Source organism: Podarcis erhardii (assembly GCF_964252035.2).
Source record: "Podarcis erhardii genome assembly, chromosome: 4".
NCBI lineage: Eukaryota > Metazoa > Chordata > Lepidosauria > Squamata > Lacertidae > Podarcis > Podarcis erhardii.
The window spans coordinates 10,626,682-10,653,355 of NC_138508.1; the positions used below are offsets into that span (position 1 = coordinate 10,626,682).

The window sequence follows — 26,674 nt, forward strand, 5'->3', positions numbered from 1 at the left end:
TAGTGGCTGCCTTGGTTTAATAATCTGAACTCTGGAAAAGAAACTCTGGGAATAGAGGTTTCCAAAGAACTCTGTGCACCCATAACAAGCCACAGTTCCCAGTAATTTCTTTTAGAGTGATGCCATGACTGTTTAAAGTGGTATGATGCTGCCTTAAACGTGTGGTGCCTATGGAGTCTCATTTTAATCCTGTTTTTTATTACAGTGGACGCTTGGGTTACGAACGTTCACAACCCACAGCATTTGCAACCCACAGCACTGTGTCTGTGCATGTGCAGGTTGCGATTCGGCACTTCTGCGCACGCACAAAGCACGATTTAGCGCTTCTGCGCAACTGCCGAAACCCGGAAGTAACCCGTTCCGGTACTTCCGGGTTTTGGCGTGTCTGTAACCCAAAAAAACACAACCTGAAGCATCTGTAACCCAAGGTATGACTGTATTATCGTTCTTATTTATTGAATTTATATACAGTGGTACCTTGGGTGAAGAACTTAATTTGTTCTGGAGGTCCGTTCTTAACCTGAAAATGTTCTTAACCTGAGGTACCACTTTAGCTAATGGGGCCTCCCGCTGCCGCCGCACGATTTCTGCTCTCATCCTTAAGCAAAGTTCTTAACCCAAGGTACTATTTCTGGGTTAGCGGAGTCTGTAACCTAAGGGTCTGTAATCTGAGGTACCACTGTACCGCCCTATACCCGGAGGTCTCAGGGTAGTTCACAGAATAAAATCAAGATATAAAACCACACAATACCTAATAAAAATAAAAGCAACCCCCCCCCAAAAAAAAACATTTTAAAAGGGTATAGGATGTAAATCGGATCAGCCAAAGGCCTAATTAAAAAGGAACATTTTTGCCTGGCACCCAAAAGTGGATAATGAAGGCGCCGGGCGAACATCCCTAGGGAGAGCATTCTACAGACAGGGAGTCACTGCAGAGAAGGCCCTGTTCTCGTGTTGCCCCCCTCCGAACCTCTTGAGGATGGGGTACATGAAGGAGGGCCTCAGAAGGTGATCACAGGGTCCGGGTAGGTTCATATGGGAAGAGGCGGTCCTTGAGGTATTGTGTAGAACATTAAATATCTGCTACAATACCAAGCACGGGAGGAGATTTTACTGGAGGTCCTACATTAGTTCGAAAATCCGAAGCCTGCAATCTACAGTTGTCTTAGATTATGTTTTTAATTTAAAAAAAATTAATGGCTTTCCTTCCTTCTGCTAGGCAACCAAATCTAAGAAGCCCATTATGCTGCCCGTTACGTTCATGGATGGGACAACCAAGACCTTGTTGACAGACTCTGCGACAACAGCCAAAGAGCTCTGCAACTCTTTGGCGGACAAGATAAGCCTGAAGGACCACTTTGGATTCTCGCTTTACATTGCTCTGTTTGACAAGGTAGGCCGCAGGTATAGGGGAAACTAGGTGTGCTTTTAATAGGCTGCTTTCAAAACCCATCTTAGAGGGAATGTGGCATTCGTGGAGTTAGGTCCCTAATCTCCAGCATCCAACACAAGCTGTTTGTTCTTGTTTACAGAGATGAGGGAGAAATCCACTTCACATTTAATGGTGGACCTACATATTTTGCATTTTCCAAAGCAGTACAAGAACCAAAACACAGCCAGCCTTGAAAATTTGCACTTCTCTGAATTTTGCAATGCGGGTCTCCTACATTTTCTCCTAATTTGTGATAAAAATGCATGTGCTAGGGTGAAGTGTTCATAAAAATGCATGATTTATGTTTTTATGCATGTTTTTAACCTAGTATATGCATTTTGGTACACGTTACTTGGCAAATACAAAATGTGTGTGAAATTTGTGTGTGCATACAAACACACAAACACAAATTACAATCAGGAAAAAGATTATAAAAAAATTTCCATCCACTATCATAGGAGAAAGAAAACCCAAATCATAACTTTAAATTTAGAAAAATAATTAATATGGTATATCTTCACTAAATTTCTTCCTTGAGAAGGAAATAAACCTATTTTCTTACAATTTCTTTTTAACTTCGTTGCTATTTTTGTGATGTTTTTAAAGCAACTTTTCATTGCTTCTATGTAAGACTCATGTTGAAGAAGATTCATAAGATAACTGCTGCTGCTGCTACTGTTACGATGACGTTAGTAGGAATAATAATTCCTAGGACCAGGGCCGGCCCAAGACATTTTGACACCTGAGGCAAACCACAAAATGGTGCCCCCTCCTCAAGAAGGGTGTGAGTCAATATCTATTTGAGGAAGAAGGGAGGGGGATAAAGATCTACACTGGGATCTGCTGCCCCGTGGAACCTGCCGCCCGAGGCAGTTGCCTCATGTTGCCTCATGGGTGGGCCGGCCCTGCCTAGGACCAAACTGTAAAGGACTCCATAGACAAACCCTCCCCACACACAGTGCCGGATTTATGTATAAGCTAAACAAGCTATAGCTCAGGACCCCACTCTCTTGGCCCCCCCCCCCAAATTAAAGGGGGGCAAAACTGAATGTACATTTCCAAAATATAAGATAAAAATAAAATAAAACCTACATACAGCAACAGTGTTTTGTGTTGTGTAGGCTCCTATGATGTGAGTCATTGGCCCCACCTGCTAGCCTGCTCCCTAAAATATCACTGGTTTGCTCATTTCTATATATAGGGTGCCTACATTCTGCTATTTATAATTATTAGTAGTTTGCATCATATATTTACACCTATGATTATTTCATGTTACAGCAAGTTTCTGAGTCTTTGGAAATTGTGTTTCTAAAGGAACTTTTGTTATTGCCAAATGCCAATATGTTTGCATTATTCAGTTTGTTACAAATAAAAAATAATTTTAGGTTAGAGCTTAGTAATCTTCTTAATTGTATTTCAGTTCAGCAATTACTTTGATAAAATACATATTTCATTATGTGCAAATGGTTTTCGATACCTATTAGGACCCTAAATTACCATATAGCATATATCCAACACACAAAAAACAGCGGCAATTTGTTGTTGACAAAGGACAGCTGGACATATAAAGGGCCCCATTACCTTCAGTAGCTTAGGGCCTCATCAAACCTAAAGCCAGCCCTCCCCACACAGCAACAGGGATGCACTGAGGACCAGGAATTCCCACCATGGGTTTTTTGGGGGGGTGTTTTTAAATTTTTTAAATTTTTAAATTTTTAAATAATTTTTTAATTTTTTTAAAAGCCAGGCAGCGCCTGCGGGTCTCGAACCGCTGGAAGCGATTAGGGCAGCCTTCTCAACCTGTGGGTCCCCAGATGCTGCCGAACTACAACCCCCATCACCCCTAGCTATCAAGGCCAGAGCTCAGGGATGATGGGAGTTGTAGTCCAACAACATCTGGGGACCCACAGGTTGAGAACCACTGGATTAGGGGATAAAAGCAATGCTTTTGGTCGGTGGAACTGCTGGGCTGGGCTGGCTTGAACCCCGTTTTTTTAAGGCCTCACAACCACTTATTGGAAGGGGAGGGCGCCAAACGTTTACCTGTTTTCCTCTCCCCTTTCCAGGTCTCTTCCCTCGGCAGTGGCAGCGACCACGTGATGGATGCCGTATCTCAGTGCGAGCAGTACGCCAAAGAGCAGGGGGCTCAGGAACGCAATGCCCCCTGGAGGCTCTTCTTCAGGAAAGAGATCTTCACGCCGTGGCACAATCCCAACGAGGACAACGTCGCGACCAACCTCATCTATCAACAGATCGTGAGAGGGGTGAAGTTTGGGGAATACCGGTGCGATAAGGTAAGCAGCTGGGCACATTTCCCCCCATAAAAACCGGGGCTGAGATGAATTATTAGGACGAATTTTGGACGGACGTTGGCATCCCATGTGAAAAAGGTCTGGTGGTTTTTGATGGGGCTGTCAACAGAATTTGCTCCTTCTGACAGCAGACAGACTTCGTACAGCGACTGCATAGAATCTTCAGGGCTCGGCAAGGTTTACCGGCCATGGGCCGGATCACTCACATGGAGATCGTCCGTGGGCCAGACTGGTGCGGTGTCAAAAATCGCATCTGTGCATGTTCGAGGTGCCAGAAATCGCTTCTGCGCATGCCCAGAAGCTGAAAATCACGCTTGCACAGATGCGATTTCCGGTATCTGTGCATGCGCAGACGCAATTTCCGGTATCTGCATGTGCGCAGACGCGATTTCTGGTATCTGTGTGTGTGCAGATGCGATTTCTGGTACCTGTGCATGCGCAGATGCGATTTCCGGTATCTGTGCATGCGCAGACGCGATTTCTGGTATCTGTGCGTGTGCAGATGCGATTTCTGGTATCTGTGCATGCACAGATGCGATTTCCGGTATCTGTGCATGTGCATGTGCATGTGCGGATGCGATTTCTGGTATCTGTGTGTGTGCAGATGCGATTTCTGTTATCTGTGCATGCGCAGACGCGATTTCCGGTATCTGTGTGTGCCAGATGCGATTTCCGGTATCTGTGCATGCGCAGACGCGATTTCCAGTATCTGTGCATGCGCAGGCGCAATTTCCGGTATCTGTGCATGCGCAGACACAATTTCCGGTATTTGTGCATGCGCAGGCACGATTTCCGGTATCTGCATGTGCGCAGACGCGATTTCTGGTATCTGTGTATGTGCAGATGCGATTTCCGGTATCTGTGCATGCGCAGACGCGATTTCCGGTATTTGTGTGTGCGCAGGCGCGATTTCTGGTATCTGTGTGTGTGCAGATGCGATTTCCGGTATCTGTGCATGCGCAGACGCGATTTCCGGTATTTGTGTGTGCGCAGGCGCGATTTCCGGTATCTGTGCATGCACAGATGCGATTTCCGGTATCTGTGCATGTGCATGTGCATGTGCGGATGCGATTTCTGGTATCTGTGTGTGTCAGATGCGATTTCCGGTATCTGTGCATGCGCAGACGCGATTTCCAGTATCTGTGCATGCGCAGGCGCGATTTCCGGTATCTGTGCATGCGCAGGCGCGATTTCCGGTATCTGTGCATGCGCAGACACAATTTCCGGTATCTGCATGTGCGCAGACGCGATTTCTGGTATCTGTGTGTGTGCAGATGCGATTTCTGGTACCTGTGCATGCGCAGATGCGATTTCCGGTATCTGTGCATGCGCAGACGCGATTTCCGGTATTTGTGTGTGCACAGGCGCGATTTCCGGTATCTGTGTGTGCGCAGATGTGATTTCCGGTATCTGTGCATGCACAGACGCGATTTCCAGTATCTGCATGTGTGCAGACGCGATTTCTGGCGCCAATCAGCGAGTCCTCGCACCGCGCTGCGCTGGTGTAGTACAGCGCACGGAGGACTCACCGAGGGAGCGGCTCAGTTTGGGAGTGGCTCATGGGCCGGTAAAACGGTCTTCGTGGGCCGCATCCGGCCCATGGACCACATGTTGCTGACCCCTGGCATAGATGATTCCGACTGACTGTGGTCCTTCAAGTTTAATAATGATAATGATAACAACAACAACAACAACATTTGTACCCCATCCATCTTACTGGGTTGCCCAAGCCACTCTGGGCAGCTTCCAGCATATACAGTACAAAAACATTTAAAGTAAAAACTTCAAGAAAGCATTCCTCTTGCTCGAAATTTGTCACTTAAACACATCATGGCACATTTGTAATGTATTGATTTTATTTTGAACATTTTATCCCACTTTTCTAAATAAACCGGAAGGAAGTGGAAAGAAAAGTTTTTAAGTGTGAAACTTCGCTCCAGTCCATAAAGCATTTATTTTTATTTATTGCATTTATATCCCATGTTTTCTGCTAAGGAGATGAAGGTGGTGTACATTGTTCTCCCCCAGTAAAAGGTAAGTTTGGTATTGTTCACAATACCAAGAGATGCTAGTGACGTCGTAGATGGATGTTACTGAAGTTGTAGATAGGGTGCTGGCATTTTGCACCTGTTTCGCCCTGGCAGTCCAAGTAAGGCCGCTGTTCGCACCCCAGTGGGGTCCTTTTACTGGGGCTTTCAGGTAGCACACTCCCAAGGTAGTTTTCCGGGCTTCTTCAGTGGTCTTAGCCTTTTCCCCCCTTTTTTGAAAAATACGATTTCTAAGCAAATCAGTCTCTTAAGCTTAAGCCAAGAAATAGTATTCTCTATGAAACTGAATATCAATATACGTATCAAGGCTTTGAGATTAGACCACTACATCCATCTACGACTTCACTAGCATCTCTCAGTATTGTGAACAACACCGGACTTACCTAAAAAGATAAAGAAAACAAAAGACTAAGCTAAACATTTGAAAAATCCATTGAAACCAGACATTATAAGTTCATCTTAGGCTGGGTAGTTTGTAAGTCTCTGTGCCTTTGCACAAGGTTTTTTTCTCAGAAGATCAATAAAGAACGAATACTTATTTTGGTAATTATTGTGTGTATATAAGCTGGACTAGGTCCAGCAGAATCTTCTTATGTTCTGGTACTGCAGGAAGAACAGCTTCCATTTTCCTTTTCCCAATTGTCTTTCCTGTGTTTTCCTGTTCCGGAACCCCTTTCCCCACAGGAAGAAGACCTGGCTGAGCTGGCTTCCCAGCAATACTATGTGGATTACGGGTCGGAAATGGTCTTGGAGCGGCTCCTGAACCTGATCCCCTCCTATATCCCCGACAGAGAGATCACGCCTTCGAAAACCATCGAGAAGTGGGCCCAGTACATCATAGCTGCCCACAAAAAGGCAAGGAGCTGAGGGCTCCTCTTGCGCCGAGGCTGCCGGAGTTTAGGAAAAAGCACTCATTTTAAGTGGCGGCATCCTAATTTGAAATTTGCGTCCATCCTTTATGCGAACAGAAAACTTTCTTCTGACCTGCCGTGCACCCCTATTGCCGTCTCCCAGCACAAACTAGAACTCCCAGGATTTGGGAGGGGGCATATGCACCAAGTTAAGGGATGCGGGTGACGCTGCGGGTTAAACCACTGTGCCTTTTGGACTTGCCGATCGGAAGGTCGGCGGTTCGAATCCCCATGATAGGGTGAGCTCCCGTTGTTTGGTCCCTGATCCTGCCAACCTAGCAGTTTGAAAGCACACCAGCACAAGTAGATAAATAGGTACCGCTCCTGCGGGAAGGTAAATGGCGTTTCTGTGCACTAAGCCGCTTCTGGCGAACCAGAGCAGCGCACGGAAACGCCGTTTACCTTCCCACTGGAGTGGTACCTATTTATCTACTTGCACTTTGACGTGCTTTCAAACTACTAGGTTGGCAGGAGCTGGGACTGAGCAACAGGAGCTCACCCCGGTTGCGGGGATTTCAACTGCTGACCTTCTGATCGGCAAGTCCTAGGCTCTGTGGTTTAACCCACAGTGCCACCCGAACCCACAGTGCCACCTACATTCACCTTTTTATGCACCAAATTGCCCTACAGCTTTAAACACATGCTTTCCAAATATAGAATCCAAGTTTAAATCCAGAGGTTTTCTTTTATCCAGATAGCAGATGATGTGAAAGATCTTTTGACAGGAGCTGCCACACGTCGAGCAAGCACCTGGTCCCCAACCTTGGTGCCCTCCAAATATTATGGACTACAACTCCCATCAGCCCCAGGCAGCAGGGGCAATAGTCAGGAATTATGGGAGTCACAGTCCGAAAATATGGAAGGTACCATGTTGGGGGAACCTGGAGGGGACAATTCTGAACAAGGGGGAAGAAAGCATTACAGATTACAGATTATTCTTGACTTTTCCTTTCATTTTTTTAAAATCTCTTTACATACTTAATAGACAGTCTGATGCATGTCAACTGAGAAGTGAATCCCACTGAGAAGAAAAGGCTAAGGAGTTAACCATACAAAAATCCAGAGTGGGGTCCCTAAGGCGGTTGGATGGTGCCTGGTACACCTCCTTCCTTTGGACCACATCAGTGAGGTCAAGAGGGAGGTCTAGTCATCTGGGCAGCCCAGGACCTCCAGACACACTGCCCAGGCTTGCACCCCGGGGAGGCCACTTCAGTGCTGCTAATACGGGAGGCAGCAGTTACGAGTTCCTGATCTCTAGAGCCACAGCAGGTGTTGTGATTCCCCAGTGGTTTGACTTCATTCCCAGAGGTGCATTCCATTGTCTCTTGAGACAGACGCATGAGAACAACAACTCTATCTATCTATCTATCTAGGTTGGGGAACATGCAGTAACCCAGTTGTTGTTTAACTACAGCTCCCATCAGACCCAGCCAGAATAGTCAATGGTCAGGGATGATGGGAATTGTAGTCCGGCAACAGCTGAAGGGCCACTAGTTCCCGATTCCTGGTATATAGGATTGTGATCTAAGTACAGTGAGACCTCTATTTCTGTTCACCTCCGGTTACGTATCCTTCAGGGTACGTAAGTGGCAAACCCAGAAGTATTTTTCCGGGTTTCGCCGTGTGTGCATGCGCAGAAGCACTCTACCACGCCATGAGCGTGTACAAAAGTGGTCCCTCCAGTTGCAGAAACCTCTGGATCTGACCAGAGCTCTGGAACGGATCCCGTCCGCAACCGGAGATACCACTGTATCTGTTAAGTTGTGGGTGAACATATCAGACGACACAGCGATTCTTCCAAAGCAGCTATTTGTAAGCTGGAACAGAACTGAACTGAAGCGCTCAGTCAGCCTGCTTATATAGAGCTCCAGTACAACGTTACTGTAGCAACTTTCTAAAACTATCCAATCACTGAACGTCACTTTCGATCCTTCATTTGCATAACTATCTACAGTATCCCCCTGCTGGCCCAGGGTGAGAACTTCAGTACATAACAGTATCTTTGTAGCGGGACAAGGCTACAACTGCTGAATATATGTTTTAGATTTCTCAGTGCTGCTTAATCCACCGAAAACCCTACAAGATGTTCACTGAGGTTTATCAACTTGGTGTTTTGTTTCCTCCTTCCTACAGGGAATCTATACCCAGAAGCGAACGGACCCGAAGAAAGTCAAGGAAGATGTGGTGGATTTTGCTCGCTTCAAGTGGCCTTTGCTGTTCTCCAGATTCTACGAAGCTTTCAAGTTCTCAGGTAACCCCAAGAAACTAGACCTCATGATAGACTGCACCGCTCTTAACTATAGACGTTGGTGGTGAACAATGGCAATCTATCGGCAAGCTCACTTCTTAAGTTTTAGTTACCGTTCTTTTATAAGGATTGTAGCTTTATTGGAGTTCACCGATTGGGTCTGCGTTGTTCCCGGGAGGGAGGGAGGAAGTCAAATGACACCGAGGTTGATTCAGAGAAAGAGTTTATTCTGCTCTCCGGATAGCAGAAGGCACTTGCGTGGTCAGTTCACAGCAAGTCCAAAGAAATGAGAAACTTCATGCAGTATATATATCCTCCAGGCACCCTCTCCCCCCTTCCCCAGGAATCCAACCACGTCAGCTCATACACACAAGTTGACATCCATGACCATAAACAGATATTCCTGTTCCGGTACTCTTGACCATAAAAGGTTGTTCCTGTTCCTATACTATTATCTTGGGGCAGGAGGTCACCAACTCTGAGAACACTCCTGGCACCGTTCCCGGGTCTCTTGTCAGACTTGACAAGGTTTGTGCGTCATTTTGTGGTCAGGATGTAAGATAAGACCCAGACACACCATCCCTGCTCCACGGAACTGGCAAGGTCATCCATTGCCGTCACGGACTGATAAAGGAGAGGGCTTTGAGCACTTGTTTATACAGCTGGCTTTCGGTTTATACATTGACTCAAAAGCTCAAGTTAATGCATTTTAGAAATGCTCCCTTGGAGGAGGAAAAATGAGGATTTAGGGTCCCGTTTCAGACTGAGTTCATAGAAACCCATTCCTTCCCCCTTCATTAACAGCTGGGAACAGTTCAAGGAGGCTGGTGAAACAGCTGCTATTCGGTAATCACTGGGGGAGAGCCAGAGGCAGCTGCTCTCTTAAAATTCCTGATGGAATAGCCCTGCTTCCCTTCTCTATTCTGAAGCCTGATGGAGTCGCATCTTATTTCAAACCCAGGTCCCAGCCTTCCCAAAAACGACGTCATTGTAGCTGTGAACTGGACAGGAGTGTACTTTGTCGATGAACAAGAGCAGGTCCTTCTAGAACTTTCCTTCCCAGAGATCACTGCCGTCTCCAGCAGCAGGTAAGGTGGCAAAATACTAACTAATCAGTATGTCCGTTAGCATGCAGCCAAGCAATGTGCTGAAGTGTTCAATCCTCTGGTCTTTGGGGAAAGTGATAACCCTCTGTAACATGCCCCGCCCCCAATCTCAAAGACTCATCTCAGCCATTTTCTCCGTGAAAGCAAAGGGGCAGGAAAAGGTCTCTATGACCCTTTCCTCTTCAACAGGTATGCTGATATGGGTATGGGTTGGGACGCTTGGTGGCGCTGTGGTTTAAACCACTGAGCCTCTTGGGCCTGCTGGTTGGAAGGTTGGAGGTTCGAATCTCTGCTATGGGGTGAGCTCCCGTTGCTCTGTCTCAGCTCTTGCCAACCTAGCAGTTTCGAAAGCACACCAGTGCAAATAGATAAATAGGTACTGCTGCTGCGGGAAGGTAAATGGCGTTTCCATACACTCCGTCGCGGTGTCCCGTTGAGCCAGAAGTGGTTTAGTCATGCTGTCCATATGACCCAGAAAGCTGTCTGTGGACAAACACCGGCTTCCTCGGCCTGAAAGCGAGATGAGCGCTGCACCCCATAGTCGCGTTTGACTGGACTTATCCGTCCAGGGGTCCTTTACCTTTATCCTTTTTACCTTTTATGGGTAAGGGTATGTCCAAAGGCATGATGTCCATAAAATGTATATATTGGCAAAAGGGGCCCTCAGGCATGAGATACAGAAGCATGGTAAGCCACACCAACAGGTTAAAGAATAGTTTCTACCTGTGGGCCGTGAGGCTGCTGAATGGAAGACAGCAACATTGCAGCTGACGTTCAGGGTTGGTGGTCGTATGACAGCACACAGAGTGTAACAAGGACTGAGAGATTGAGGGAGGCTCACTGGTACAGTGGTACTGTGACAATAAAGTATTTCTGTTCTAGAGGTGGGAAGCTTCAGGGACAGAGCTTCACCTTGGCCACGATCAAGGGAGACGAATACACCTTCACGTCCAACAACGCAGAGGACATCCGAGGTCTGGTGGTCATATTCCTGGAAGGGCTGAGGAAGAGGTCGAAGTTTGTGGTCACGCTCCAGGACAACCCAAATCCTAGTAAGGAAACTGAACTGAACAAAATGTAAAAACAAAACAAATTCCTTCCAGTAGCACCTTAAAGACCAACTAAGTCAGTTCTTGGTGTGAGCTTTCGTGTGCATGCACACTTCTTCAGATACCAGTGTGCATGCACACGAAAGCTCATACCAAGAACTGACTTAGTTGGTCTTTAAGGTGCTACTGGAAGGAATTTGTTTTGTTTTGACTATGGCAGACCAACATGGCTACCTATCTGTAACTGAACAAAATGTACCTAGGGAAATATCAGGGTTCAATCCTTCAAACACTATCAAGGGGGAGGATATTGTCTAGATCACTTTTCGTAGTGAACTGATCTGAACGGATACCCCTGAGCTTGCTTGTGAATTAGAACACAGTTCCGTTGGTTAATAATAATAATAATAATAATAATAATAATAATAATAATAATTTATTATTTATACGCCGCCCTTCTGGCTGAGCCACTCCGAGCGGCTTCCAATCAAGTGTTAAAAACAATACACCATTAAATATTAAAAACTTCCCTAAACAGGGCTACTTCAGATGTCTTTTAATGAGAAGATAGCTGCTTATTTCCTTCACATCTGAAGGGAGGGCATTCCACAGGGTGGGCGCCACTACCGAGAAGGCCCTCTGTCTGTTTTCCTGTAACCTCACTTCTCGCAGTGAGGGAACCGCCAGAAGGCCCTCGGTGCTGGATCTCAGTGTCCGGGCTGAACGATAGGGGTGGAGATGCTCCTTCAGGTATACAGGACAGAGGCCCTTTAGGGCTTTCAGGGTCAGCACCAACACTTTGAATTGTGCTTGGAAACGTACCAGGAGCTAATGCAGGTCTCTCAAGACCGGTGTTATGTGGTCTCGGCGGCCACTCCCAGTCACCAGTCTAGCTGCCGCATTCTGGATTAATTGCAGTTTCCAGGTCACCTTCAAAGGTAGCCCCACGTAGAGTGCATTGTAGTATTCCAAGCTGGAGATAACTAGTTTACACACTTTTCTGGATTTTGCAATGTATTTCCACTGAGCAAATGGAGGCGTGCAAACAATATGCAAAAGATATGTACCAATATGCACATTTTTACTGACAAACCAATTGAAAAGTGTGCATTTTATGTAAAGGGCGCATCTTCTAAATTAAAAGCACACAAAAAATTGTGTTTGGCCTGTGTGTGCACTCTAGAACAGCCTTCACCAAATTGCACCCTCCAGTTGTTGTTGGACGACAGTCCCCACTCTGCAATGTCTTATGTGGGATTCGTGGGCTGGAGGGAATTGGACTGGATGAATAACTAAGATGAACGGCTGTTTCTGTCTCCCACAGCGGGTGAAGAATCGGGGTTCCTCAGCTTCCTCAAAGGAGACTTGATCATTCTGGATCAGGACACAGGAGAGAACGTGATGAATTCCGGCTGGGCTAATGGGATCAATGAGAGGACAAAACAGAAAGGGGACTTCCCAACAGATTCTGTTTACGTCCTGCCCACGGTCACCATGCCTCCTATGGAGATTGTGGTAAGCTGCAGGAACGGTGGTTAAAAACAGCAACCACAGTTGCCATTCTTCTTTAGCTGGCAACTTAAACTGATAGAATATGTGCAGCTTGCAGATATAACATATAGAATAAGAGAAAAGAAGAACATACATTTAGAGAAGATTGGAAAATGTTTATTCAATATCTGGGGGGACATTGTGTACACTTGAAAACGTTGGCAGCATTAAGATAAATTCAACAGTGTAAATAAGTATTAGTGGATGTAATAATGGAATACGGAATGGGTTAGTTTATGTAAAATATGCAGGGATTTATGTTATGCAAAATGAACCATGGAAAGAGAAGAAGTGAAGTCATTGATATTTTAAGGTTGTTTAAATGAGTACTCTAAATTGTAAAACAGAATACAGAGAGAGAAAGCAATCACACACATGTTGTTTTGTGAAGAAATAAAAGTAGTATTTACTTACATAACCCAGGTCTCCAAGAAGCAATTAAAGTAGCAAAAGGAAGGCAGGTTTAGAACTACTATCTAAGTTACAAAAGTACAAGATGTAAGTTCAAAAGTGGTGTCTGAGCTGCAGAGTTCAGACATACATATGTCATCCGCTTGGGAAAACATTTTGATTCTATACTACGCTGAAAAGTTAAACTGTTTCTTTGATTGATTGTCCTTGCATCTTTCTGCCAGACCTCCCATTCTCTCCTGCCATACCGGTGTGGCATGCCGCTCCTTTGAGAGCCACTGCTCCATGCCATATTAATGTCATTTTATTGTTATACTGTGTCATAATTAATGGGGGACGTTTCTCTGCACCCCAGGCCTTGGTTACCATGACACCAGACCAGAGGCAGGATGTCATAAGGACAGCTCAGCTGGTGACGTCAGACAGTGAAGAAAGAATGAAGCCATATACCCTGGAAGAATTCTCCTACGATTATTTTAGGTAAGCGTTTAAAAAAACGGGAGCAGAGAAGTCTACTGGTCTCTTGAAATATCAGCTGGATCCCTTTCTGTGCTAGAAAAAAGCAAGCAGGGAGAAGTTTTCCTTTGTCTCTCAGAATGCTAGTACCTGTTTGAACCCAATGAAGCTGAATTTTGGAAGATTTAGGACAGGGTTAGGCAAACTAAGGCCCGGGGGCCGGATCCGGCCCAATCGCCTTCTAAATCCGGCCCATGGACAGTCTGGGAATGAGCATGTTTTTACATGAATACAATGTGTGTTTTTATTTAAAATGCATCTCTGGGTTATTTGTGGGGCATAGGAATTTGTTCATTCCCCCCCCAAAAAAAATATAGTCTGCCCCCCCCCCCACAAGGCCTGAGGGTCAGTGGACTGTCCCCCTGCTGAAAAAGTTTGCTGACCCCTGATTTAGGACATGCAAGGGAAAGTTTATTACACAGCACATATATGGAATTAGTTTCTACCAGAGACAGAGATGGCTTTAAAAGAGAATTGGACAAAACTATAGAGGAGAAGTCTATCAGTGTCTTCAAGCCATTCCTCCTCCATTGTCAGAGTCAGCATTTGCCTGATGGTTTGCCTGTTAATTGTGTGTGTTGTGGGGTGTGTGTTGTTGTTTTTTAAAAAAATGTTAGTTTCATCATTTGTTGTTCTAAACTTGATGCTTCTAACTGAGGCAGAAAGTTGGAGTTTCATATCACTTCCTCTAACAGCAAGCTTAGGCAGTGGGACAGAAATGGAGTCCCAATGGCAGCCGTCCTACTTAGGGAGAGATACTGCAACATTTTGTTGCAGACGCCACTTATAATGCATCACAATGCAACGTAATACTGTTACATAAAAAGACAAGGTGTTGTTGTGAGTTTATGGGTGTCAGACCCCTTTAATCTCCGGATCCAGCAAATGTTAACGTCTTTTCAAGGCTTCTAATTTTTGGAATAGCCGGGCTAACCTCCTGGTGAGGTGTAAGGGGAACAAAGGAAGGGGGCTCTGTGGGAGATGGCAAATGGCCCTCCTTCAACTCAGCAGAAAACGAGAAGGACCAAAGCAAAAAGGGAGCTGAGAGTTTTGGGTAGGGTGCGCTGTGATGTGGACTGGAAGTTTTTTGGTTTTGGTTTTTTCTTTTTCTTTTTGAATTTGCATTTTATTTATTTGTTAACATTCTTATATTACATTGGTAAACGTCGTCATATTACATTACAGGACTTACTATAATGTAATTTCCAACATGTATACAAAAATTATATACAAATTTTATATACCTAGAAAGAAAATGAAACAAAAGAAAAAAGAAAAGAAAGAACAAAGAGAACAAACATAAACAATTTTTCCCCCAAAATCATATGCCGTATTTTTCGCTCTATAGGACGCACCAGACCATAAGACGCACCTAGTTTTTGGAGGAGGAAAACAAGAAAAAAATATATTCTGAATCTCAGAAGCCAGAACAGCAAGAGGGATCGCTGCGCAGTGAAAGCAGCAATCCCTCTTGCTGTTCTGGCTTCTGGGATAGCTGCGCAGCCGGCACTCGCTCTATAAGAAGCACACACATTTCCCATTACTTTTTAGGAGGGAAAAAGTGAGTCTTATAGAGCAAAAAATACGGTACATACCAACACACTAGACTTCCTGTCTTTCCCGTTGTATATTCCTTTTTTTTTTTTTTTTACAAATGAATGTACTCTTATTATTGTATATTTCTTTACATATTATGTGATACATTCCTATATCAATATGTGCTCTTAGTCTTATTTCTCAACTCAGTCTCACTCCAGCGTCAATCAAACGCTAGCATAGATAGCGAACCTTTAATGTATTTTTGAGCATACGTTTTAAATCTATCCCATTTTTCCATAATTTTTTTGTTTCGAATTGCCTCTCAGGGTATTTGTTAACTGGGCCATTTCAGCAAATTCTTGTAGCTTTTAATGCCAGCCTGTTATTGTCGGGGCTTCTTGTTCCTTCCACCACTTTTTTTTTTTTAATAATTTTTATTAATTGGCCAATCACATCAAATTAAATCACATCATATAAATTCCGAATTACAAAGCCAAATTTTTAAATTTTGTTGGGGGAACCCATACTTCAAGATCCAAAGGGGGATTCAGATCATCTTCTTATTACTGCGTTAATGTCCAAATCAGTCCCAATCAGTCCAAACAAAGTTCATAATTCTATCCAGTCTTATCTTGGTGTTGCCACATCATATCTTGTTCGTATAATTTCTCTTTTTCCTTTACAATCTCTTCTGTTAGTCTCCTTAAGCCGATAGCAAGTGTTATATTCCTGTGTGGATTTCCCGTTCCTCCACTAAGTCCAGATGGTTTCCATATATCTCCTTCGTAGATAACGTCACTCTTTCCATCGTAAATTTTGGCATTTATCGCTCTTAAGTCCCACCGAGAAGTTGATTCACGATATGTAAACAACTCTATTTCTCTCTTACTCCTCCCAGACCCAAGAGCTTCCACAATGCCTCGCAAAATGGCGACGGCATTTTTTCCTGCTTGCTTCCACCCCTTGGCCACCCAAGTCCGAGCTGCGGCCGTTGCATAGAAGAACGCCTCCCGAAAGGCCTTGGGGATGTCCCTGCCAATGATGCTTAACAGAACTGGAGGCTAAAGTAGCAAACAGGGGAGAGATCCTCACTGCCGTGTCTTCTTCCCCACAGGCCTCCTCCCAAGCACACGCTGAGCAGAGTCATGATCACCAAGAACCGAGGGAAAGACAAAATGTGGTCCTACACCCGGGAGCCCATCAAGCAGCCTTTGCTGAAGAAGGTCCTGGGAAGCGAGGAGCTGTCGCAAGAAGCCTGCATGGCCTTCATTGATATCCTTCCAAGTGCTGTGCCCCTGCTGAGCCAGCAGGCATGAATGAGGCCACGGAGAGAGAAGTGGGCAGGATTGCCCAACCCTTTCCTGAAGTCGGCCACAATCCAGCGGTCTCATTTTGCCTGTCTGGCAGAGTCTGAAAGACAAACTTGTGACAAGCTTCTGGGAATCAGCTCCCCCCCCCCCGGCAGTAGATATAATAATAATAATAATAATAATAATAATAATAATAATAATAATAATAATTTATTTGTAGCCAGCCCATCTGGCGGGGTTTCCCCAGCCACTCTGGGCGGCTTCCACAGAGACCAAAAATACACTAAAATGTCACACGTTATAAACTTCCCTGAACAGGGCTGCCTTCAGATGTCTTCTGAATGTCAGGTAGTTGTTTATCGCTTTGACATCTGATGGGAGGGCGTTCCACAGGGCAGGCGCCACTACCGAGAAGGCCCTCTGTCTGGTTCCCTGTAACTTGGCCTCTCGCAGTGAGGGAACCGCCAGAAGGCCCTTGGAGCTGGACCTCAGTGTCTGGGCAGAATGATGGGGGTGGAGATGCTCCTTCAGGTCTACTGGGCCGAGGCCGTTGAGGGCTTTAAAGGTCAACACCAACACTTTGAATGGTGCTCGGAAACATACTGGGAGCCAATGTAGGTCTTATGTGGTCTCGGCGGCCGCCCCCAGTCATCAGTCTAGCTGCCGCCTTCTGGATTAGTTGTAGTTTCCGTGTCAACTTCAAAGGTAGCCCCACGTAGAGCGCATTGCAGTAGTCTAAGCGGGAGATAACTAGAGCATGCCCCACTCTGGCGAGACAGTCTGCGGGAAGGGAGGGTCTCAGCCTGCGTACCAGGTGGAGTTGGTAGACAGCTGCCCTGGATACAGAATTGACCTGCGCCTCCAAGGACAGCTGTGAGTCCAAAATGACAATAATAATAATAATAATAATAATAATAATAATAATAATAATAATAATGATGATGATGATGATGATGTCAGTGTTTGTAAAAAAAAGAGAGAAAGGGTTCTGACCTCCCTTTGTCGCCTCAGCCTGGTCCTTGGACCCTTGTCGGCACAAGAGTCCACAAGAAGAGTATCCTTGCAGAGTACTTTCTGCTTTTATTCTTAAAAGTCTTTCTGCAAAAGCGACTGACCAACTGTACACACATCAACACAACCAGCTTTCACCAACCAACCAACCAACCCAACAAACTAACATTTCTCACTCTATATATACAACCTGGTGCAGGCTGCTGACTCATGCTGACCCAGCTTTTTAAGCATTAAAGAAACAGTGGCCAATTATTAGCCGTGACAAATAATAATAATAAATTTTATTTATACCCCGCCCTCCCCAGCCAAGACCGGGCTCAGGGCAGCTAACAACCAATAATAAAAACAAGTTGATTAAAATACAATTTTAAAAACAAGATTAAAATACAACATTAAAACATTAGGATGAAGCCTCTTCACAGGTGGAGAAAGGAAAAAGAAAGAGGGGGAGGGATTCAAACTGATTCCAAGCCAAAGGCCAGGCGGAACAACTCTGTCTTACAGGCCCTGCGGAAAGAAATCAGATCATGCAGGGCCCTGGTCTCATGAGACAGAGTGTTCCACCAGGCCGGAGCCAGTGTTGAAAAGGCCCTGGTTCTGGTTGAGGCTAATCTAACTTCCTTAGGATCCGGGACCACTAGGGTGTTGTTATTTATGGACCTTGAGGCTCTCCGTGGGGCATACCAGGAGAGGCGGTCCTGTAGGTACGAGGGTCCTAGGCCGTGAAGGGCTTTAAAGGTCAAAACCAGCACCTTGAACCTGACCCTGTACTCCACCGGGAGCCAGTGCAGCTTGAAAAGCACTGGGTGAATATGCTCCCATGGCAGGGACCCTGTGAGGAGCCTCGCTGCAGCATTCTGCACCCGCTGGAGTTTCTGGGACAGCTTCAAGGGCAGCACCACGTAGAGCTAATTACATTAGTCAAGCCTGGAGATGACCGTCACATGGATCACTGTGGCCAGGTCAGGGCGTGAAAGATAAGGGACCAACTGCTTGATGCGGCGAAGGTGGAAAAATGTCACCTTGGCTGTTGCTGTAACCTGCGCCTCCATGGAAAGGGAGGCGTCAAGGATTACACCCAAATTACAGATCAAATGAAAGGAGCTCCTTACCAGTTAAAATCTTTAATAATCACAGGGAGGGAACAAAGAACACATCTCCTAGAAATGGCAGTGCTCCCAATTAAGGGATACTCCCCCCTCAGTCCCTATTAATCTACGTCACTCCTACGTCTTGTAATCTGAGTTTGTAGCCTCTGTGCTTTCTGTTCTGACAGTTTCTGAGTTCTCCGTGACTTTGGAGAAGCGGGGAGGGTGCTGTCCAGAGACTGTGAATCTGTTAACTCTCTCTCTCTCCCAGTGATTCTTCTCCTAGCTGTTCCCCATCCAGTTTTTCCCAGCTTCTGCCTTCCGAACTATGCCCCTCTGCAAAACACTGTTCCAAATCTATACTGTCCTTCTGCTCCTGGGAAGATGCAGGAGCAGGAGCAGGAGCAGGGAGAGGGGGTGGCTCCCACCTTTGCTCCTTGGTGTAGCCCTCCTGAAATATACTCGGAGTCGAGAGTGGATTTCATGCTCTTTATTCAGTTCATAGTGATGAGGAGGAATGGAAGTTCCCCCAGAATGTCTTATTTATATACATTATTTACACAATGGGCCCCATGTGATTGGCTAATTCTGGGATTCTCCTGTAGGCCAATCAGGTCATGGATTCACCTCCACCTAGAGCTGGATTGGGTGGCTCCTGTGGACCAATCAGACTGCTGCATTCTGGAGCCTATTGTTCTAGGACCAATCAGACTGCTGCATTCTGGAGCCTATTGTTCTAGGACAATCAGACTGCTGCATTCTGGATCCTATTCAACTCAGTACATAATACCTCCTCAGCCCGGTCCCTGAAATCTGGATGGTTTCTGTTCCTTCCAAAATACTGCTCATTTGGCTTAAGCCAGTGAAGTGTTAGGAAATGGCAGTGGGCGTCCCACCAGCCCACCTCAAAGAGAACAAGTTCTGTTAGGAAAAGTCCCATGACCCTTGTTGTGTATTGTTCCCTCCATCTCCTCCTCCTTCCTTTTCCTCTCCTGGTTTAATGGTGTGGCAATGATATGATCACATTTCTCACACACAGCCTTCCAGGAAGCCTCTGACCTTTCACAAACTGACATAAATTATCCAGCTCTAAGCCCCTTTTTAGAAGGCAACATCAACAGACAAGTCTGTAATACCCAAATCACAAAACCTACGAAGGAGAGGCCTTGTGTCTTCTGTATACAGTGGTACCAGGGGTTACAGACGCTTCAGGTTACATACGCTTCAGGTTACAGACTCGGCTAACCCAGAAATAGTACCTCGGGTTAAGAACTTTGCTTCAAGATGAGAACAGAAATTGCGTGGTGGCGGCAGCAGGAGGCCCCATTAGCTAAAGTGGTACCTCGGGTTAAGAACAGTTTCAGGTTAAGAACGGACCTCCAGAACGAATTAAGTTCTTAACCCGAGGTACCACTGCACTGCAAAAAAACCCACACAAAAAATCAAATGTGATCAACTATTTCCGGCACCCCACAAACCTCAAAACATCCAGGGCCAATGCTCCTGTGCAAGCCGCTTTGAAGAGCTCATCGTCCCAACAAAACAGGCCAAATTTGCCTCTTCTTTCAGTTCAAAAATCTTCCCATGATGGGCAAAAGGAGAATACCCTCTTTTCCTCATACCCCCACCATCCCACATTGCTTTTGCCATTCAACCAAATAGTGCACACAGTCCATTCGACTTCCCAAGCGTTCGAAAACCAAAGTGCTGCTTCCGATTGGCTGCAGGAAGCTCCTGCAGCCAATCAGAAGCTGCGGAAGCCCCGCCAGACGTTCAGCTTCCAAAGATGGTTTGCAAACCGGAACAGTCACTTCCGGGTTTGCGGCATTCGGGAGCCAAAACGTTTGTGAACTAAGCTGTTCGGAAACCAATGTACGACTATTGTTTCAAATTGATTTTGTGTTTTTTTTATATAAATATTTATTAAAGTTTTTAAATATCAATGCACAAATAATAAACAGTCTTACTTCTGTCACAAACATAATTTCATCAATTCTTTGGACTCCCTCACGTCTCCCGCTCCCATTTACATCGTTAAAAGTTTTCTCCAGACAAATTATCAATTTGTTTGCAATCTCATGTCCACTCATTCAAATGTTTCAAATTGATTTTGAAGCCGTCTTGAATATTCGCAAGAAAAGCAATGTAGAAATGCTACCTTATTATTTCCTGCCTGTTCCGGTTATTGCACCCTTAACCTTTCCTGTGCACCCATCCTGAAGTATATGGGCGACTACCCTTCGAAAAGAACCCGCTCGGTGAACGAGCTAACAGACCAAATATTTGAAGGCGCCTTGAAAGCCGAACCACTCAAAGATGAGATTTACTCGCAAGTCCTGAAACAGCTCACTGACAACCACATTAAGTAAGAGGTTCTGCGTCTCTGCACGGGAATAACGTTTGCAGTGGAACTTTCTGTGGACAGAGAAAGATTTACTGCCAGTGTGTAGCAGCTCTGTCCCACCTGTGAAGCCCTTTCTACCTTCCCATATTTGAATCAGCCAAGAATGTGCTTGCAGGTGCAAGTGGAATTTTGTGTGCAGTTCATTTTTCATTTCTTTCTTTGCTACAAATTTTTGTTGAGCTTTGATAAATCCTAAATATCAAGTCAATTACTTAATAATAATTGGCATAACAGAGGTGGTTTTTTAATAATAATAATAATAATAATAATAATAATAATAATAATAATAATAATAATAATTTATTTATGCCCCGCCCATCTGGCTGAGTTTCCCCAGCCACTCTGGGCAGCTTCCAATCAAGAGTTAAAAACAATACAGCATTAAATATTAAAAACTTCCCTAAACAGGGCTGCCTTCAGATGTCTTTTAAAGAGAAGATAGCTGCTTATTTCCTTGACATCTGAAGGGAGGGCGTTCCACAGGGCGGGCGCCACTACCGAGAAGGCCCTCTGTCTGGTTCCCTGTAACCTCACTTCTCGCAATGAGGGAACCGCCAGAAGGCCCTCGGTGCTGGATCTCAGTGTCTGGGCTGAACGATGGGGCTGGAGATGCTCCTTCAGGTATACAGGACTGAGGCCGTTTAGGGCTTTAAAGGTCAGCACCAACATTTTGAATTATGCTTGGAAACATACTGGGAGCCAATGCAGATCTCTCAGGACCGGTGTTATGTGGTCCCGGCGGCCGCCCCCAGTCACCAGTCTAGCTGCCGCATTCTGGATTAATTGCAGTTTCCGGGTCACCTTCAAAGGTAGCCCCACGTAGAGCGCATTGCAGTAGTCCAAGCGGGAGATAACTAGAGCATGCACCACTCTGGCAAGATAGTCCGCAGGCAGGTAGGGTCTCAGTCTGTGTACCAGGTGGAGTTGGTAGACAGCTGCCCTGGACACAGAACTGATCTGTGCCTCCATGGACAGCTGTGAGTCCAAAATGACTGCACACCTGGTCCTTCAGGGGCACAGTTACCCCATTCAGGACCAGAGAGCCCCCACACTCGCCCGCCCCCTGTCCCCCAAAAACAGTACTTCTGTCTTGTCAGGATTCAACCTCAATCTGTTAGCTGCCATCCAACCTCCAACCGCCTCCAGACACTCACACAGGACCTTCACTGCCTTCACTGGATGTGATTTAAAAGAGAGGTAGAGTATCATCTGCATACTGATGGACACCCAGCCCAAACCCCCAAATCATACCCTATTATGGCAGGGGGATAAATGCAAATGAAGAACACTGGGCAGGCAATCTTCAAGAATCGTAGAATTTAAGCACAACAACAAAAAAGCATTATTTTATATTGCAGGTTCAGGAATTGGGGGTACAAAAAAGGGAGATCTGTTTGAACGACAATGGCGGAGACTGACTGTGTTCTTGGTTATTGGCACAGGTCACAAAATCAAACCAAGCAGCAATAAGCTTCTCTGTTCTTTATTGATCTCATGGTACTTTGTTCGCTTGATTGAACTTTTTCAGATCTGCAAAAAATACGCAGTAACAAATATGATGCGCATAACAAAACTTGACTATAAACATAGTCCTGGTGCTGATTGTAAATGCGCAGAAAGAAGGGGAAACCCAATAATGGAGAAGGTGTAGAAACAGCCGACAAAAATGTTTTATTAAGCTAAGGACCCAAAAAAGTTTAGGTGTGATACCAGTCCATAGCGGACGATGAAGATCTGGACGAAGGACTGCTCCCTGTTGCTGTGGCACAAATTTGACAAATGGAAACCAAATAACTGAGAATGGTGTTTTTGATTGATTGATTTAGATTTCTTTATTTTTTTAAAATTAGAAAACAAATGGGCTTTCGGTGTGTGTTTTCTTCACCATGTTCTCTTGTTTTCTTGCTGGAAAGGTACAGCGAAGAGAGAGGCTGGGAGCTGCTTTGGCTTTGTACGGGCCTCTTCCCCCCCAGTAACGTTCTCCTGCCCCACGTCCAGCGGTTTGTTCAGTCTCGGAAGCATCACCTACTTGCCACGGACTGCATTCAGAGGCTGCAGAAAGCACTCAGGTAAGCTGCTGGGAAGGGACTGTCAGCTCACGGGTGGAGCAGCTGTTTTGCACACAGAAGGATCGGGACCACAATACCCCAAGAGCTGCTTCTCCCCTTACAAACCAGCCCAGACCCTGCGATCTTCTTTGGAGTTGTTTTCAACTACAGTCGTACTTTGGGTCTCAAACACCTTGGCTCCCGAACAAATCAGCTCCCGAACGATCAAAACCCGGAAATGAATTTTTCCGGGTTTTGAATGTTCTTTTGGAAGCCGAATGTTTGATGGGGCTTCCACAGCTTCCGATTGGCTGCAGAAGCTTCCTGTCAGGAGCTCGTCCTACACTCGAGTAGGACCCTGGCAGAGACACAGGCCCGACTGGCATGTTCTCTCCCTCCTGGTCAACTGTTTGGGAGCTTCAAAAGCTTTCTTCAGCCCAAACATTACAGCGACTGATGCCAACAGACATCCGCACACTTAGGGATCTGCAGAATCTTTGCAGTTTGCGTGACAGAACTCAGCAACTCAGCTGAGCTTCCATCAGACAGCAAAGAGAGAGAACAAAGGACAATAGTCCCACTTCATGGAACACACTAACACAAACATCCTGTCTCCGTCACTTCCCACACTGTGGAGTAAAAACATATACCGTTCATGTGATAGACAACAATCCCATGACTGCAATCACGGAGCAGGAATCTTAACACTTCCTGCAGCCAATCAGAAGCCGCACTTTCGTTTCCAAACGTTTCGGAAGTCGAATGGACTTCCAGAACGGATTGCGTTCGACTTCCGAGGTACAACTATAGTTTGTTTTTATTGCTTTGTATTTCATCAGTAATTTTTTTAAACGTTGGGAGCTGCCTTGAACCCCAGCTTGAGAGAAAGATATATTAAATACATTGAGTAATTTAAAATAAAAAAATAAAGAGGTGCCCCCAAGCTGTTCTCTATAGCAAGTTTTTTGTATTGTTTTGTTTTTCAGGAATGGATCTAGGAAGTACCCGCCCCATCTGGTAGAAGTGGAGGCAATTCAGCACAAAACAACTCAGATTTTCCATAAAGTGTACTTCCCAGATGACACAGATGAGGTAAAAGCAAAAAAAGGAAAGGGGGGGGGGAATTGGACAAAATAAGCAAGGCCACAGCCTGTGGAGAAGCTGTAGTCTGTGGGTTGGGAACAGGGCTGTTGAGAGTATCTTTAGTCAAGGAAGATCCTGGGTTCAGGTTTCTACAGATGGGAAGCAGGACTGGGTGACCGTTTTCTTGTTTTAATGGGATTGTTTTATTGCATATTTTAATGAGGGATGCTTATATTGCATTGTTGCAATGGGGAGGGCTATTTGGTTGTCTTTGTTTTTGTTAAGTTGTGGGCGAACATAGCAGACGACACAGCGATTCTTCAAACAGCTCTTTATTCAGATGTCAGAACAGAACTAAGCTGAGGGGCTCAGTCAGCCTGCTTATATAGAGCTCCAGGACAATGTAACTGTTGCCATTTTCTAAAACCATCCAATCACTGAACGTCACTTTTCGATCCTTCATTTGCATAACTATCTACAGTATCCCCCTGCTGGCCCAGGGTGAGAACTTCAGTACATAACAGTTTTTATCTTTATCATGTATTCAATTGAAGGAATGGGTTTCCCAAATGTAAAATCTGATTGTGCAGTCAGTCTGAAACGGGCCCCAAAATCCCATTTTTCCTTCTCCAAGGGTGCATTAGCTAAAAACCATTAACTTGAGGGGTGCTTCGCAATAGGGGTGCTTCGCAACACGAAAAACCGGAAGACAAAGAGACTCGTGGAACGAATTAATTTCGTCTTGCGAGGCACCACTGTAGCTGGTTGTTTACTGCCTTGCACCTGGCAGCTAAACGCAGGCTGTCTTGAAAGGCCCTCCAAGAGCAGTGAGATAACAGACAAAACAAACGCTGGAATTTTCACCAGTGTTTTTCCAGCCTCTCACAGTCCCAGCCTCACATGGCTTGTAATTTTCCACTTCCCATCATGTTTACTTTTCAAGCTAGCAGCTCACAGCTGCATTGCTTCTATATCGTAACAAAGAGTACAGGAACAGGGACACCCTTTTATGGTTAAGAGTACAGGAGCAGGAACATCTGTGATGTCAACCTTCGTGCACAAGCTTATGTGTCTGGATTCCTGGGGAAGGGGGGAGAGGGTGCCTGGAAGATATATATACTGTATGCAATTTCTCTTGCTTTTGTGCTTGCTGTGAACCGATTCATGTAGTGCCTTCTGCTATCCAGAGAGCAGAATAAACCCTTTCTCTGAACCAAACCTCGGTGTCATTTGACTCCTTCCTCCCTGTTCTGGGAGCAACGCTCACCCTACCAATCGGTAAAGTCTAATAAGGCTACACCATGCTGTTTTTTTAATTGTAATCTTATTTTGTGAACCACCCTGAGATCTACAGGTTTAAGGCTGAACACAAATGTAATAAAATAATTATTTATTTACTTTTAATACTTTGCAAACCACTTAGAAGCCCGTTTCAATTTCATTTTCATTTATTCAGTTTCTATACCGCCCTTCAGCCAAGGATCGCAGGGTGGTTTACGATATAAAAACACAGACCGTAGTGAAAACGAAAACAATAACCCCCTCCACAGTATGATGTTGGTATTAAGCGATACATGAAATAAATAAATAAATAAGGTCTCAGGCCTTAAGCACCACAACCTTCTCAAGTTCCTGCTCCATTTTTTGGGCAGGCGTTTGAAGTGGAATCGAGCACGAAAGCCAAGGACTTCTGTCAGAACATCTCCAACCGGCTGCTGCTTAAATCATCGGAGGGTTTCAGCCTCTTTGTCAAAATCTCTGACAAGGTGAGTGGACGACCAGTGCTTCATCTGGCATTATATCAGAGGACTGTGGACAGCTTCCCCCACTGGAATCATACAAATCCCCATTGCGCCATGTTGTTGTTGTTGTTTAGTCATTTAGTCGTGTCTGACTCTTTGTGACCCCCTGGACCAGAGCACGCCAGGCCCTCCTGTCTTCCTCTGCCTCCCGCAGTTTGGTCAAACTCATGTTCGTGGCTTCGAGAACACTGTCCCACCACCTCGTCCTCTGTCGTCCCCTTCTCCTTGTGCCCTCCATCTTTCCAAACATCAGGGTCTTTTCCAGGGAGTCGTCTCTTCTCATGAGGTGGCCTAAGTATTGGAGCCTCAGCTTCAGGATCTGTCCTTCCAGTGAGCACTCAGGGCTGATTTCCTTCAGAATGGATATGTTTGATCTTCTTGCAGTCCATGGGACTCTCAAGAGTCTCCTCCAGCACCATAATTCAAAAGCATCCATTCTTCGGTGGTCAGCCTTCTTTATGGTCCAGCTCCCACTTCCATACATCACTACTGGGAAAACCATAGCTTTAAGTATGTGGAGATATTTCCACCGGATAGGCGGACATTCCTTTCCCTTCCTCCAGGCTGAATTCAGGGGGCTGGTTGGGGCAAATGGGGCAGTTGAAAAGGTTGACCAAGAATATCCTTGCAGTTGGCCATCCATGAGCCCAAGGTATCACAGCATCCTTGGTGGCTGGCTGCCCCTCCACTCTATAAATGCTTTTTCCATGCAGACTCACCAAAGCCCTAGCCTGAGCACCTTCCAAAGCCAGCATAAATCAGCAGGTTCGAATCGCTTGGCAAGTGGAATCGCAGGCCGCTT

General features: G+C 45.5%; 1 protein-coding gene across 2 annotated transcripts in view; it reads left to right on the top strand.

Moving 5' to 3' along the window:
- MYO7A (myosin VIIA) overlaps nt 1–26,674 on the top strand; it is a 152,073-nt gene that overhangs the window by 111,807 nt on the left and 13,592 nt on the right. For both annotated transcript variants that reach the window (XM_081860001.1, XM_081860002.1), the window contains 13 exons: nt 1,220–1,393; nt 3,499–3,726; nt 6,477–6,647; nt 8,837–8,954; nt 9,913–10,039; nt 10,940–11,109; nt 12,431–12,621; nt 13,424–13,548; nt 16,238–16,395; nt 20,747–20,900; nt 22,853–23,008; nt 23,974–24,079; nt 25,723–25,836. In XM_081860001.1, the coding sequence (XP_081716127.1) occupies nt 1,220–1,393; nt 3,499–3,726; nt 6,477–6,647; nt 8,837–8,954; nt 9,913–10,039; nt 10,940–11,109; nt 12,431–12,621; nt 13,424–13,548; nt 16,238–16,395; nt 20,747–20,900; nt 22,853–23,008; nt 23,974–24,079; nt 25,723–25,836 (1,992 nt within the window). The remainder of the gene's footprint in view (nt 1–1,219; nt 1,394–3,498; nt 3,727–6,476; nt 6,648–8,836; nt 8,955–9,912; nt 10,040–10,939; nt 11,110–12,430; nt 12,622–13,423; nt 13,549–16,237; nt 16,396–20,746; nt 20,901–22,852; nt 23,009–23,973; nt 24,080–25,722; nt 25,837–26,674) is intronic.